General features: G+C 35.0%; 1 protein-coding gene across 12 annotated transcripts in view; it reads left to right on the forward strand.

Moving 5' to 3' along the window:
- Nucleotides 1–4,826: 4,826 nt before the first annotated feature.
- The window catches only part of TET10 (tetraspanin10), a 73,248-nt gene continuing 61,663 nt past the window's right edge, over nucleotides 4,827–16,411 (forward strand). For 4 of the 12 annotated variants that reach the window (XM_089798360.1, XM_089798359.1, XM_089798363.1 and 1 more), the window contains exons 1-4: nucleotides 4,828–5,078; nucleotides 5,186–5,297; nucleotides 5,410–5,464; nucleotides 5,563–5,618. In XM_089798360.1, the coding sequence (XP_089654486.1) occupies nucleotides 4,904–5,078; nucleotides 5,186–5,297; nucleotides 5,410–5,464; nucleotides 5,563–5,618 (398 nt within the window). In that variant the 5' untranslated portion in view covers nucleotides 4,828–4,903. Of the gene's footprint in view, nucleotides 5,079–5,181; nucleotides 5,298–5,409; nucleotides 5,465–5,562; nucleotides 5,619–16,411 lie in introns of all 12 variants that reach the window. The other 8 variants (XR_016355661.1, XR_016355662.1, XM_089798364.1 and 5 more) reach the window with 6 other exon arrangements.

Here is a 16,411-nt window from a genome sequence, read left to right on the forward strand (position 1 = left end):
AAGAATTAAAACTTAAAGATAAAATTATGAGTTTAATTTTAGAGTGTAATAATATTAATTTAATTTAATAATAATATATTTAGGAGACCATTTTTAAATAAATGCTAAATATTATTATTAATTGAGTTAATAAATATTTTATCAATTAATGCTTCGAAAATAAATTAAAGAATAAAAATTAAATAATTATTTGTGTGAATCAATAACACAATAATATACCTAGATTATGATGCTAAAATTGCACACACCAAAAAGATTTGTGGAGAAAATTTTCTCTCTAAACCTTCTCTCTTCAAAAATTCCTTCTCCAAAATTGGGAGTTCCTTTCCAAAACTTCCATCCCTTGAAAATGAACCCTCAATTGGTGCTAAGGAGTTCTCTCCTAAATTCGAGGCACTAATTATGCGATCACCCAAGAGGAATCCTTGCTCACCTCTCTTTAACTCTTTATTATCTTTCTTTTAATGTTTTCATGCACCTTTACTGCAATATAAAATATCTTAATTAAATTCACTTGACTTCTCTTTTTAATCAATGTATTAAATTAAATTTAATTAAGTTTATTTAAAAATGGAAGTTATTCAATAGAGTTGCAAATCTATTTTTTATTATTAATAATTCTGATTTCAATAAAATTGTAAATTATTTTACTTAAAATCAATGAGAATTATTTTAATAATTTAAATAAATAATTACCCTTAAGTCATTTGGAACAATGAACTTAAAATTGAAAAGGGGTAATTGTGCAATTATTCAAATATAAGTATGGGGTAAATAGCAAGGGTTAATTTGTAAATCATAGGTATTTGAAAACTTACATTGAATGGAAATTGAAATCTTACTGTTAACTCAACTACATGTTTTCAAATCAAACCAAACTATGAAAGTACTCTGTTATTTGTATGTTATTTGTACTTTGGGTTTTAGGTTGACTAGAGTGTTGACCAGTTTTAGGACGTCTACCAGAGGCTTGGGAGTCCTGTGATTGTGATGTTATGATGAATTGATCTTGATCTTTTAAACTCAACCATGGTAACATGTCTGGTATGCTCTATGATGAGTTTGTATTTATTGTTCGTTATTGCTTTCGAGTGTTCTTGTTTGAAGTTGAGGTGAATTTGTGACATACTTGACTTAACCATTTTGAGTTTTCGATCAGTATTTTGGGATGCTTTCCAGTTGCTCGTAGAGAACTAATGTGTTATTGTGAATTATCTTTTGATGCTTTTCAATCACTTGTATAGGGTTGAGGTGCAATTTGTGATTCTTTGATTTATACTTTTATGAGCCTAGGGTAGGTAATCTGTATGTTAAGTTGGGAAGTGGCTTGCAATGGAGGCCGAGGCCCAAAGTACCTACCAGGATAACCCATTATAAGTAGCTTAATAAGTGATAATATTTCATTAAATATGTTTAAAATGAATTAATAAGATATTGGTACCACAGAAAGTCACTAAGGGGCTAGAGGATTAAAAGACTAGCCGGGTAACCTTAGAGTTGACTCGTTAGTATGCCTTGTTAGTATGAAAGGATACTAGTGCCACATAGAGTCACTAGGGGGCTATAGGATTAAAAGACTAGCCGAGTAACCCGAGAGTTGGTTAATGCGATGACACTTGCCCACTAGTAGTATAGATTTTCTACTTGTTTGTGTTTGCCTCTAGGTCTAGATGTCGATTTATCTTGGACCCTTTGAGTTAGATTACTTTTAGGGTTTCCTAGACTTAGAGAGTACTTTTGATATTGATATCATGTTTGGGACTTGAGACTATCTCCTTAGTGCGGTGGGAGTGGACCTTTTTGGGTTACCACATGGTCAGGTGGTAGTGCTTTTTACTCTTACCATTGAGATCTGTTCGTTGATACTGTGGCTAGAGTTTCCTTGTCTGCATTTCCTTTCATTCTATCTTTGTGCATTATGATGGATGGTTATATCTTATGATGGATGGTTATATCTTTATGATGGATGATTTCACTTATTGTATTATACTTTGTTTCATGGATTCGAAAGGGATGATGTAATCTGTTTTTATAAATGTATATTCTTTTAGCCTTTCATACCCTGTGACATCTACAGTGAATGATTGTGCATTCTAAAATTTATTGCCTAGTGGCATTCATAACAAATGTATATTATTTAAATGGACTTTGGACTTTTAATTAATCTTTCATGTGGGTGTGGTATTTGTTAGACTTAGTATTAATTATTTTTAAATGTGACTTAATGTCTTGGGATCCTTGAGGAATATAATCTATTATTTTTGCTTCTGTATGATTGTATATAATTGCTTCTGCTACTTTATGTTCGATGTGGATGTTATTCTTTCTTTAAAAAAAATGTTTGACAAATTTAGTAAAATTTTAGGTTAACTTCGTTTGGGTCACATGGCGGGGCGTTACAATGTTTGTAGTCGATTATCACATAACAATTGCTCATAGTTTGACAACTTACACCTAGCATATTAATTTATCAACTATAGAAAAGATCAAGGATAATATTGTCAAACATATTGATGCCTTAATGCTTTTGCAACACAGTTTTTTTCGATAAATGCTCTCAATAACACATGCAATATTACACACTATCTATAGGATGAACTATAAATCTAGACATGTCTTGATGTACATTAAAAAAGAATCTGGATTAATCATTATTTCATATTGCATATTAGGAAGGAGAAATAACCCAATAGGCTTAGAAGGGTCCAATGTCTAAATGGGTACATCAATATTCCTTCGCTAATATTGGAAAATGATAGGTAGATATGAGAATTAAGATGAAATGAATGACTAAGTATGCACACATACTAACAAAGATAGATTATTCTATGTGAGAAGCAAAAAATAATAACTAGAAGATGCCACTAACATGTGGTTTTAGTTTGACGCAAATGTGGAGGGAGGAGGTTGCTTGGGGCATCCTATTCCTTGGGAGAGGTGTACTAGGCATTTTAAATTGATTCGAATTTCAAAGTATTTGTTAGATGTTTTACTTGTTAGATCCCAACCTCTACGAATGTCACTTGCTCTTACATACAAAACAAATGGGGAGAATATTCTACAGAGGAGGTTTCCCTTAGTCAAACTTTGGTTTGGAATCAACCTTGAACTGAAAGTGTTCTCATTTAGTAGAGGCTAGATTGAATGTTATTATAACCTAATAATGCAAGTGCTTCTTTGAATGTGACCAAGTATGTTGATATAATAGTTTTTGAGTTACACAAAGACCCTAAAGGAAACAACAAAAAGACAAAACCTTGTATAATGGATTTTGTTGTTCGCCACAATGCTTATGGAGAGAGAGGAGAATGACTTGAATATTTGAGTACTTGAATGATTGTGAATGGTTGCTTACCAGATAAGAGGCTCACAATTTACTATTGTGTTGTTGGCTCTTGCCTAATTCTAACATCCTATTTTATAGGAAACTCTCTAAATGAGTTTCCTAGTTATAAAGAATTATTTTAACAATTCTAAACACAAAGAAAACTATCTCACATATGTAATAGATATGTAAATTTTGAACACTGACATTTAATATCCTAAAACTAAAATGTTGTAACTTTGGTTCCCTTTTGGTCTTATATACTTTATTAAAGTTTCTTTCATCCATTCATTTATTCCAATGTTGAATAGTTGTATAGTTTAGTCCCTCGTCATATTGAGTCATGGCCACGCATAAATAATGAAACACTATTATTGACATCCTCTTCCCCTCTATGCTAGAAGACTAATATTTTAATTATATTAACAATGTAGATTTTATTTCACCACCTTTTTTTAATTAATTAGCAATTAAGAACAATTAAAAATTGCACTATACAACTATAATGTCTAAACAAAAAATTCAATTGATAAGTAGGAGATTATTTCCACAAGAAGTCAAATTGTGATATTGCTATTAGGATTTAACTGTGTGATTTTGAGTCAAACTCGTTGACCCATGTTTCATGAGTAGTGATTCTACATGAATCCATCTTTCATAAGAATAAATGGAACACTTAAGCACTCATTGGATCTAGGTGATGCTCACAAGGGTGAAGCACTGAGACTTCTTGGGAGGGCACCCATCCCAGTAATACTCCAGCCTGAGCGCACTTAAATACACAGTTTCCTCCATGGTTAAACCCAAAGCTTGCAATCCCCACCCTTGTAAGCATCACCTAGATCCAATGAGTGCTAAGTGTTCCATTTATTCTCATGAGAGATGGATTCATGTTGAATCACTACTCATGGAACATGGGTCAATGAGTTTGACTCAAAATCACACAATAGCAATATCACAAAAAATTCAATATCAAATTTACACTTGTAAAATAATATGTTTTTTGGATTCGATTGTGTGTGTTTATTTATCATCTTTTGATGATAAATAAGTGCACACAATCGAATCCAGAATACATCTTATTTTACAAATAGATTGTGGAACTCTGTTACTATTAGATTTACACTTATCACTTTTGATTTAAGTATATAAACAAATATTTTTAAGGGATTTTTATCTTCTTTAAACTAATGCCATACCCTTTCTTACACAAGACAAGATTATAGCTCTATAAAGTTCTTGTCATTAACTTATGTAAATATTACATTGAACTTCCCAACATTAAAATACTATATCTATGGCTCCAATGTTGAATAGTTTAGTGCCTCGTGATATTGAGTCGTGGGCAAGCAAAATAATGAAACGGTATTATTGTGTGGCCAATTGCTGCATAGCACGATGCCACGTCATAATTACACGCCAACAGAGCAACAGTGGGCGTGTGGCCAGAATGATGACGTGGGCCCCGAAAATATTAGTTTAATGTTAGTTCTAAGCCATTTTGACGGTGAATGCCATCATGACACGCTAGCTGCTCTGTTTCAAGCTTTCCGTGACTTCACGACAATACTTTAATGAATGGAATTAAAGCCTGAGCAGAGAAAGATAACTGAAATGTGCAGCTTCTCGGGTTCGAGTCTCACTCCCTCAAATATAAATGTTGTTGTAGTAGTCTGTAAAAGGCAAAATCTTGGCGAAAATGGGATCCCGAGCCAGCACATATGTTATCCTGTGGGTGAATCTCTTTGCTCTGGTATGTATTCATGGATTTTGAGCTCAGAAGTCATTTGCAGCTTACAGATTTCTTTCAAGCATTTTCAGCTGTTTAGAAAGCTTTGAGTTATTTTTCCCGGCAGTTAGTGTCGATAGGCGTGTTGGGATACGGAGCGTGGTTAGGCGTCAGACATAGCGACGACTGCAACAGATTTCTCAGCGCGCCTGTTCTTGCCTTTGGAGCTTCCGTTTTTCTCATGTATGTCGATACAAGAACACGTTAGGGTTTGAATGTATTTGTATATATTTATTGAGTATACGTCCTTTCGACTCGACTGTACCTCATTGATGATATGCTGGTTTTGTGATAGATCGTTGATTGGATTTGTAGGAGCTCTGAGAAACATCCCGATACTGTTATGGATCGTATCCTTTCTGGCGGGATTTTGTTGAAAGTCATTTTACAGTTTAAAATTGCATTATTTCTATGATATCGTTGTCCTTGACTGTGATGTTTTTGGCAGTATCTCATACTTATGTTTTTGCTCTTAGCGGCTATTGCGGCATTTACAGTATTCGCGTGAGTATTTTGAAATGCTTTTACTCTTTATTCTTTCCACTGTTAAAATTCGATTTAGTTTATGTCTTCACCTTTACAGCTATCGGCATTTTTGTCCATGCACTTCGCTTAGTTTTCTTTTTAGTAATTTAAAGAGGGTGGTATTGGACCCTAGGCCTTAATCTGGGTTTTAACAGAGTCCAGCAGTGGGCAGAAACCTGCCAGGGCATCGGGTCACCGGATATTTAAACTTGAGTAGCTGTTGAAACAGAACCGCTATTCAACCGTTGCAGTATTTAAACCTGGGTGGCTGTTGAAACATCACCACCTTTCAACCATAGCATTCTTTGAAACTGGTTGGCTGTTGGAACAACACCATCTTTCAACCATAGCACTCTATGAAACTGGGTGGCTGTTGAAACAACACTACCATTCAACCATTGCACTACGCTCTTAACGGCAGCTGCTTCCATCTTATTTTTGCAACGGTTTATCTCTTGTAGTATGCTATTATGTCCGGGCAATATATCTTAATTTAGTATTCACATTCCAACTCTGACCTACATTATGCCATTTCAATTTTCATCCATAATGTTGGTATTGGTTGTTTTGGTAATTTGTTTTGTTATGTTACTTCCTGTGCAGAGCCATAATATGTTTTTGATTTGTTTTTTTATTCCCTATTCATATGTTGCGTCTTAGCCAGACCACTTCATATCAGGTGATTATATTGACTAAAACAAGAGCAGAAGATTTTTGTTACTACAAATACCCATGTTACATTTTAGCCAGAGCTCTCTATAGAAGGTGATTGTGAGGATTCAGTGATAAGAAGAAAGATTAAGGTGACCAATACAATTTCAGTGCCAAGAATGACTGCAGCAGCAGAGCTATTTTAGAATTAACTTTGGTTACAGCTGTATACATTTGAACTTGCAGCAGAGAAATGGTGAGGCATCATATCTATGATATCAAAATCTGGATTCGATTGATACTTGGATCCAAATTAATGAAAATATATGCAACAATCAAGATAATCTGAAATGCTAGATGTGAGTTTTAGTTTTCACCTGCTTTTGCAATGGTATTTGACAATTTGTTGAACAAAAGTCAAATAAAGGTTTCATCATTCAAGCTATATAAATTCTGCAGTATAGATGGACTGTGAGCATCAAATGTCAGTGGAATCTATGCATGCATGTGTAGCTCTACGTGCCAGAGTCAAAACTTAATCTATGCATGCATGTGTAGCTCTACGTGCCAAAGAGTCAAAACTTAATCCAGGCCTTGCATAAGACTTGCAAAGGCCAGGTCCAAAATTCAGGGTACGAAAACAAGACTTGACATCATTGATTATAAGAGTTGTAAGATATGAAGTATTTTACCTTACAGCAAGTTTTTGCATAGATAAAACATGACTTACCTACTTTTCCGAGTCTTTAAAACTGAGATTTTGCCAGTTTGGAGGTTTCCATTTTTGGCTCACTTTTAAACTGAATTAATTGACTTTTGCCTTCTCATCAGTCAAATATCAGATATGGTCTGGATCTTGTAAGGATTTCTAGTAGCTGAAACTTATTTCGCAGGTTTCAAAATATTTTTCCATTTTGAAACTTCAGGGAAATCCTGCATAAAGGTTGAAAACTTTCTGAAATTGTTCTGGCAAAATTTGAAATATTTCCAGTAATTTTCACTTGTTTTCCAAAAGCTCCTGTTTTGTTGCTCATTCTTCCAGAATATTTTTGAAATGCCAATACAATTTTCAAGAAATTATTGAGTTATTGATGCCCTCGTCCAGCTGTTATTTCTGTGATAACAAAATTGAATAGAAACTTAAATGGGTCCTCACCAGATTGCACCCAAGATTCATTGTTTTGATTTGTATCGCTCTTGTTCTGTAGTCTTCCGTTCACCTAGTATGTTTCACTTTACAACTTTATCTGTTAATGCAGTGTTATAAATTGTCCTTTTCAACCTTTTTAAATTCAATTGGAATCTGTGTCTACTATGGTTGAGGCTACTTGCCACTCTGGTACTCAGTCTTGTGGTTGTGGCTCTATATTACCTGTTGTTGGGGATCCTAAGTCATTTCCTATCCATGGTACAATCTCAGAGGCAGCTTCATATTACCGATTATTTCATGATTATCAGCAGATCTTCAACCTTGAATGTTATGAGAGGTTCTACATAGGATTGTCTAACTTCTGCAATTTTGCAGCCAACTCCCCTTAGCTTGACTCACTGTGACGATCATTCTCAGATTCTGCTTCGGTACCCCCACTGTGATTGATGGCGTTATTGTCGGTTCCTCTTCTGTCTCTTGGAGCATTGACACTAGAGGATTTTGGTTCCCAGTCTGAACGGCTTTCCTCTGTCCACTGTCTTATGGGGTGGTCCGCCTTTTTATTGCTGCACTTGCTTATGGTTATGCCATTTTTCATGCGACCACCTGTGTTTGTATGCTTGATGTTGAGGGCAGTTTTTTTTGCCCTAGTCCTTTGCTATTGCTTCCCAGTCCCATTGATGTTTTTTGTCATTTGTGGACATCAATATATTTCTTATTTTCTTTTTTCTTCCATGCCTTGCATTGTCAGCATTTATCCACAACTGTACGAAACTGCACTCCCACCATATAATCTACGCCCCTTTCCTGAAAGACCTTGGGACCACTTGCCACATCATACAATGGTTATATGTTGATATTAAAGAGTGTCCTAGGCATTTCCTGTAACTCTAGTAAGAAGTTAAAAAAATCTAGTCAGCAAACTAGAGCTCTGGAACATTGAAAAAGCAAACATAAAACCTTGCAAGAGTGCTGGAGTCCACTTGCTGATTCAGCTCAGCAACCAACCAAGCCTTTTCTTGTACGTCTACTTCTAGTTAAGGTCAAAGATGTGTTATGTTTTTGGGTGACAGTTCCAACCTTTGGTTTCTGCAGTAAACAGCTTCTTTAGGGAACCATCATTTGTTACCAACCTATTTTATTAAATTTAATTTGCAGTTTACAGTTTCTTGTAGGACAAGTATTAGACATCTGGCACCATAATAGAACAGCTTCATTAGAGATCCGTCCTTTGTCACCAACCCATTCCATTAAATTTAAGTCCATGTTTACAGTTTCTTGTAGGACAAGTATTAGACATCTGGCACTGTAATTGAATCCTCTTGAATGGAATTCAAAATACACACAGCTCAAAAGTTATGTGGATCGATTGACATTGAAACTATAAGATAACTTGAACAAAAGACGCCCACATATGGCTTGCAGATTGCCCTAGACCATTACATGCGAACTTGATGAAATCTTAGTTCCAATCCTTGCAACCTTTAATTACTTACTAACATGCCAGGCTTCTGCTGTTTTATTAGTGTTGCTATATCAAACTTTTTTATTAGTGTGAGACACATCCCTCACATTCCAAAAATAAGGTTGCAATATCCATTATTAGCCACAAGATCAGACCTTTGTCATGCTTATTGAGCATTATGCATATAAGTGTGATGCTCTTGATCATCATATATTTTGGTAGGAGTATCTATATCTTTAAAATTAGGTAACATGTTTTCAATATAATAATCCTTCAGCTCTGGCATGTCTCCACAAATTGTGCAGAAACATTTTTCTAAGAAAGATCCTTTTCTGTAGACCTGCGAAGATTGAGCCTGATTAAGATGACTTTATAAACTCTTTCCATATGAAAGCTCTTGCTGTTTTGCTTCTTTTTTCTTCCCCCCTGCTGTCATAATCTAGTCTCAATCTTTCTCTTAAAACTTTCTTTGCTAACTTTATTTTCAGCTCAATATGTGTCCTTTGAGAATAAGGCATAGTCCCTAATTTGACTACTTACTGTTTTGTATGCAATCTGGACACTAGGATATTTATATATTATTTTCTGGAATGCACATGGCTTAAGCTATATGTAATATTTTATATAACTGAAATGGACAATTTTGTCTGCAAACTTGTAGAAAGTTCTCTCAATCCAAATTTAAAAAGTTGTTAAGCTGAGTGAGAGAATATTAAAGAAAAGCATGAGCAATCTCAGTTAGGCATGTAGGTTTAACTATGCCTACAAAGCCACCCATGACCACAGTAATACTAATAATAATTGAAACAGTTGTTATTAACTTTAGTAAGTGCCAGAATCATTAGAACAACCTTTGGAGCATTAAAAATATGGTCTAGTCAAGAAATATATCAAAAAGTGTGTGTGGATGTTTGGTAGCTTCAGTCGGATAAAACTATGGCCATATATATATATATATATATAGCATTTACTGTTCACAACACTGTAGCAGTCAACATAAATATTGATTTGCAAATGATTAACTCTTAATCTTTAACAATCTTCGAATCTGCAAACACATAATCTTGAAACCCTTGAATAATCTTCGTATTTCTTCGCTACTATTCACAACAGTGACTCTTGTATGAAGCCATCTTTGAAGCAAACCTTCAATGAAACATTTCACCACCTCAGGAAGCAATAACAATGAAGATTGCACAATCTCGAATGCCTTGGTACAGCTGAAAACCCTTGTTCTCAAGCTCCAATCCCAAACACCTAATAGCAATGACAAATAATCATTCAATAATGAGTTTGAATTGCCAATGATGCCTTCATATACTTTTTAAAAAGAGTTTGATCCACTTAAGTCATTTAAAATCATTAAATTATATCCTTTTGTTGCCTTTGATGTTGACTTAGTAAATACCTTCAACTGACTTAATCAGTTTAGTAATTGGCCGCATAAATTATAATCAACTAATGCACTTTTAAGTCACTTCAATTGGGGGGCATGGCCCCATTGTGCATAAAGTGAATTTATAACTTAATAATTCACGCCCCATTGTGCATAAAGTGAATTTATAACTTAATAATTCAATTTGAATGATTAATTATTAATAGTCAGCTTATTACTAATTAAATAATATAACATGCACCAATATCATTATTTCACTAAGTTGACTGAAAAATAGGACCACCATTGCATATACCATGTATTCGTCTGCCCTGCCAAAAATAACAACTTTGCAAATACGACTTATTATAAATAATTATTCCCTAAATATTTGATCAACGCAATGGTGCCAAGGATCAACATTGCAAACATGGCCTATTTAGGTGCCCTGCTATAATTAGTAATCCCAATTTTTTATTGAAATAGTCACTTACTATAAATAGCAAGTGTGCCAAACTGAACCAAAAAATAGCAATCATGAACATTTCTGACCTCCGGAATGGGAATAAGCCTCCTGCATTGCCAACTAAGACCCTCTAACCATCAACCTTAGTCTATGAGGGCCAATAATAGGCTAATTCAGTCATAAACCATAACGTACCAAAATGGGGACATTACAATTTCCCATGCCCAGTAAATTTCTTTGTACTTGTAGGATTCGTAAGTACATTATGAAAATTCAATGCGTAATTGTTAGGTGCATGCCAATGATAAGGGACACATCTGAATAAAAAATAAAAATGAAACAAGTTTCAACCCTTTGTTAGATGTCTGCCCAAGGGCAAGGGTGCACCCCAACAAGAAAATTATTAATTGACATCAGAGTTTGAAATGTAATGTCCCCATTTTTGCTAGCATTAAAGTTTGAGGGATTAACCTATTATTGTGATACTCGTAGGCTAATTATTGTGGATATAGGGTCGTCTGAGGTAGAGGCTCGGTTATGTGAGGGTCTTGTCTTCTCACAATTCAATATGTTTTTAGTTTGGTCTTTGTTTGACTCAGATTGGACTTTGTTTGGGCTTTTAGTTCCATGCACCTAATATTGATGACAAGTCTGGTGATGGTTGAGAGAGACCCTTTTTGTTTTAGGAAAGTGCATTTGGTCACCCTTTTTATTTTAGGAAAGTGCATTTGGTCACATGGGGAAATAATAGGTGTGACTCTTGTTTCAGATGACACATTTAAAGGATAAGTATTTTAGGAGTTATTATTATTTTAGTGGCCAAATTATTATTAAATCATTAAATGGCTTATTATAAAGTTATAATTTAACTTTATAATTGCACTTAAGGATTGAATCATCATTGGAAGGGGCCATTTATTCAATTAATTCATGGAAGCTTATGCCAAGGAATTAATTAAAGTTTTGGAGTAAAGGAATTAATTAAAGTTTTGGAGTAAATGATTATCATTTTATATTATTACAAATTCAAATATGCAACCAAAAGCAAAGTTTGCATTTAAGTGAAAAGTGTATGGAAGAAGCTATTGGTTACTGGTGTGTTGAAGAAGATTTTGGCTCGAATTGTTATAAAAACAAGCCTCTAGCTTTGATTCATTCATCTTTTACCATTTTCTTTTATGATTTTTCGTGAACTTCTTAAGGGTTTGAGGGTGAGCTGTATGAGAGGACCGATTCCTCCAATCTGTTTGGCACTTTGAGCTGTTGAGATACACAGTGAATTTGTGTGGACTAATTCTGCAATCAGGCTTGATAATTTGGTGCTGTTGTATACCAGATTATCCTTCAATCTGCTGTAATTTTCTACAGGAAAGATTACTGTTTGAGACGCCATTTATTTGCCTTTATTACTATTACTAGTCTGTTGCTAGAAGGCATTACAAGAGGCTGCAACTAGACGTTTGAATCTGCACTGATTAGAGGAGGTGGTGTTCAGGGATTTGGGGCAGCCATACCCTGCTTAAGGCTGCAATTTGTTTTGCTAAAGCAGCAGCTCATTAAGGGTTGCATCTGGAATCACAGAGGCCAATGTTTCAGCTGCTAGCACATTACTAGAGCTGAAGTTTTTGGAGTTGGCATAGGAAATTCCAAGTCTGCTGCAATATTTATATCAGGCGCCAAGACCATTGAGGTTCTGTAAGTAATTAAGGTTATTGCATATAAGTGTGAGCCTTGTTAATACTTGTATAACTGCAAAATGGAGTTAGGGTGCAAGTTAAATTGCATGCCAAATGTTTGTAAAAATGTCTATGGGCTGTAGGTGCATGCTTGACATGTAAAAATCATATAAATGCATTCAAATGGTTAAAACTTAAAAGGGATTGCACTTGTGTTCCAATTCTTTACCTGGATTTCTCAATAATCATTTGCAAGGATTTAAACTTAATTTAAAAATCATTTCAAGGAAGCAAATACAATCTAAAACAAAAGACAGTAACATAAAGGTTTCATGCAAAGTGTTTGACAAAATGTCAAACATCTAAAAAGTGAAGAAAATTCATTGTTTATTGAAGTTAGAACAGGCTGGGGTTTTTACATGGAACCCCATTGTTTCGTGTGCACTTAACAGCATGCACACACCTCAGATAAGGAAAAGTCAAATATTCAAAAACCATAATGTGGAGACGTGCTTTGGGGTATAGTTGTGCCCTTAACCAAAGGGATTTTTGAATTTCAGAAATTATGCAAGTCAGAGCTCTCTGGGTGATGAAGTGCACACTTCTGCAAAGGAATTTGTACAAGTTTGGAGTCCATTTATTAGTGTATTGTTTTGTCACTTGTGTGAATCAAAGGTGTGCAGTTATCAAAGCGATTGAAAATGTCAAAGTAGGGTTAGCCTTGATCAAAGTAAAAGTTGCAAAATCATCAAGGTCATTTGTAGCTGCCTATCTAGGAGTGCATTTTTTGCTTGTGCTAAGAACTCATCTATTTAGCCATCACCTTTCCCAAAGAAAACGACATACCTTGGGATACGCTATCTTTAGCTTGAGCCCATGCCATTTTTAGCTTTACATCATTTTTAGTGATCCCTATTGATAGCATGGAGTTAACTATTTTTCGATCTCTTGCCATGTGATATATGTATGTATTAAGTTATAGTTTGTTAACCTATAGCATTTTTTTGAGGTTGCATGGTTTTAGTTTTAGTGTTAAGAATATGATTTCTAATAAATTTGCATTTAATACGAGAGTTATTTTAGAGTAGTAGTTGTTGGCTTTAAAAAAGTGAAGTGTCATTTGGCACTTAGTTGGATTGATGGGAATTCTTATGCCTCCATATTGTTGAAATCACTAATGTTATTGTGAATCAAGAATATGGTATTTAATACCATAGTAACGAGAATCGCACTAAAATCGCGTGAATCACCGATTCAGCGATTAGATTCATGCATGCCGATTTTTTTGGTGTCAAAAATCGTGATCCCTGAATCGCATGTATCGGCGATTCACTCAAAAAATCGCCTGAATCGCCATCAGAAATCACCAAAAATTGGCTGGCAGCAACAAGCATGTTTAGTTGGAAATAATAAAAAAATCACTTATGTTTTTTGCTTTCTTTTTTACCTTTCATCTTTGTTATAACCCTAAAGGGCCTTCTAATTGTTAAGCATGACTAGAAGAGAGGAGAAGAGAAAAGAAGAACCATAGGTTATAAAAAAAAAAAAATGACGACAAATAAAAAATGTTTAAAATGCATAACGGACGATGCCTAAGGGAAGGGAAAGACATAATCAGGTAGTAAAACATCAACGGTTCCCAGAAAGACTGTGGGATCAGAAGAAAATCACAAAAACACTGTGTTCCATGTAGTTTTGTGTGGGTTTCAGAGTGCTAATTTGGTCTTGGCGGTGGGGGCGCTGCCCCTCGACCCTACCTTGTATCCAGGACCTAGTAGGGGCGCTATCCCTCGACACTGCTGGGGGCGTTGCCCCCTAGACCCCTAGTCGCTGCGGTTATCAGTCGTAGGAAATCTGACCAATTGATGAGACCTGAAGTTGTTGTAGGCATGGAGTGTCTGTGGTGGAGAGAACAATAGAGCAAGCCTTTCGAGAGGGGTGATATGCTTTGAAGCACTTGGAGTAGGTGTTGGATGCGAAGTTGTTTTATAAAAACTCTTTACCCCATGTGGTAAACACAAACTTCCATGTTTATATATGTTAAGTTTCAACTTCTATTTGATGATGTTATAGTGTGTTCAAGTTATATTCAATAAAGGGTGCATGAAATAAGTCTTAAATTGTTAAAATCTCTACATTTAAAAGATTTTTTTCAAATTTGCTGATTCATCACCGATTCACCGGCGATTCACCCTCGATTGATGATTCGATTCGGTCGTGCCGATTCCGATACGATTCCAATTCTCGTTACTATGGTATTTATTCAAGGGGATTTAGTACACCTTTTTGCTTTTAAATTTCTATTGAAATGCTCTATCTTATTTTTTAATTCACCTTTACATGATAAACATCATTTAACAATTACTGAGCATTGTATTGTAATAATTGTTGGGATAGTCTCTTGTAGCTTTGGATGCAATGGCTGTGTTTCTCTTCTAATGTTAGGTGTCCTTAAATCCTTATGTGTACTTGATTTGTTTAGTTTTGTCTTATAATAAAGCAACAGAGGCAATTAGTTATATTTATTTTCAGTAAAATAAATTTAAAATTCTCTGCCTTGTGTTGAAAGAGCATCTTGGTCTTTTAGATTAGGCGAACCCAAAACCACATGCATTTAATAGTCATTTCAATTTGAAATCTGCCCCCAAAACTTGTAAAGTGTAAATTGCAAGTGCATATTGTTCATAGTATGTTAACTTCTATTTTATAGGAAGTTTTCCCTTCTAGTTTGAAGAGCAGTTCTACCGAACATTCATATCCTTGCGTACTGCACAGAAATGCGCAAATTAAAGTGCTAACAGAAGTGCTATTTCCATTTGAAAAGGGTGTATCCTTTATACATTTCTCAACTCCAAAAAGTTTTAATGCAGGGTTTCCAGAGTATTGTACAAAAATACACAACAATATTAAAAATATCCATGTTCTCCATTAACCAAACCAGCTGTATACAAATTACTGGTCACTAGCTCTAAAGAAAATAACTATTGACAAAAAAGTTTAGTTTTGGGATGACCCTGCAGTGGATTCTTAATTTTTTGTTCTATGGTAGCAAAATTATTCCTAAACTTGCAGTTTTTAGATTATTCAAGCGAGCTGATTCCAGAAAGAAACTAGTTGGACATAGATAGAAAGATTTGTTTTCAACATCACCTCTATTATTGACATTAATCTACAAAACTCAGGGATGCATCGCTGTGCCTAAAAATTCCGTACCTGTACTAGGGATGACCAAGGGATGTCCCCTCTGTGTCCCCAATTTTGCAAAATTTATAGATGTACTGGAAACTTAAGGACAGTGCCCTTTGACACAGGGGACACACGGCTGTCTGGAGGATGGGACATCTGGGATGTCCCTTGATTGTCCTATCCTCGATGTCAGTGTGGTTTTTTCAATAATACACTCAATTAAAACAACAAATTAAGCAGTTTTTTAATTCCTTTGTGGGCCGCTACCTCCCAGCTTGCCCTAAAGGTGGATGGGTAAAACATTTTGACTCATTTCAGCATTTGTGTGATAGACAAAAAGTGGAGCAACAAGAGGATTTAGGGTTTAGGGTACGGACTTTATAGAGGATTGATCTTGAAGATGTGGCCCTGGTTGGTGAGAAGGAAACACCAGTGGGATTGGTTGGGTTTCTGTTGGATGAGGTGGACCATGACAGTGGCAGTGACTCAGAGGAGCACTCTGGTTTTGATGCAGTGTTGGGAGATAGAGATTGGGGGCCGTAGTGTACTTTGTTGTTTTTGTATTTTCATTTTAATCTCGTAATTGAAAATGTGACTATATGGCAGAAGAATAGGCTATGGGCATTTTGTATGTTTTTTTAAAATCACATGAATATTGACAATGAATTCTGAATTCTGAATGCATATTGAGTATTGATGATTTGAGTTTGAATTCTGAACACATATTGGAGTGTTGAATGTTAGGGTTTTATAATGTATATATGCACGCTTTATTCATGTTTTCATATGAATATTTAAACTTT

This window comes from Cupressus sempervirens, chromosome 8 (assembly GCF_028749045.1).
Source record: "Cupressus sempervirens isolate cs-2001-9-10 chromosome 8, ASM2874904v1, whole genome shotgun sequence".
Taxonomy (NCBI): Eukaryota; Viridiplantae; Streptophyta; class Pinopsida; order Cupressales; family Cupressaceae; genus Cupressus; species Cupressus sempervirens.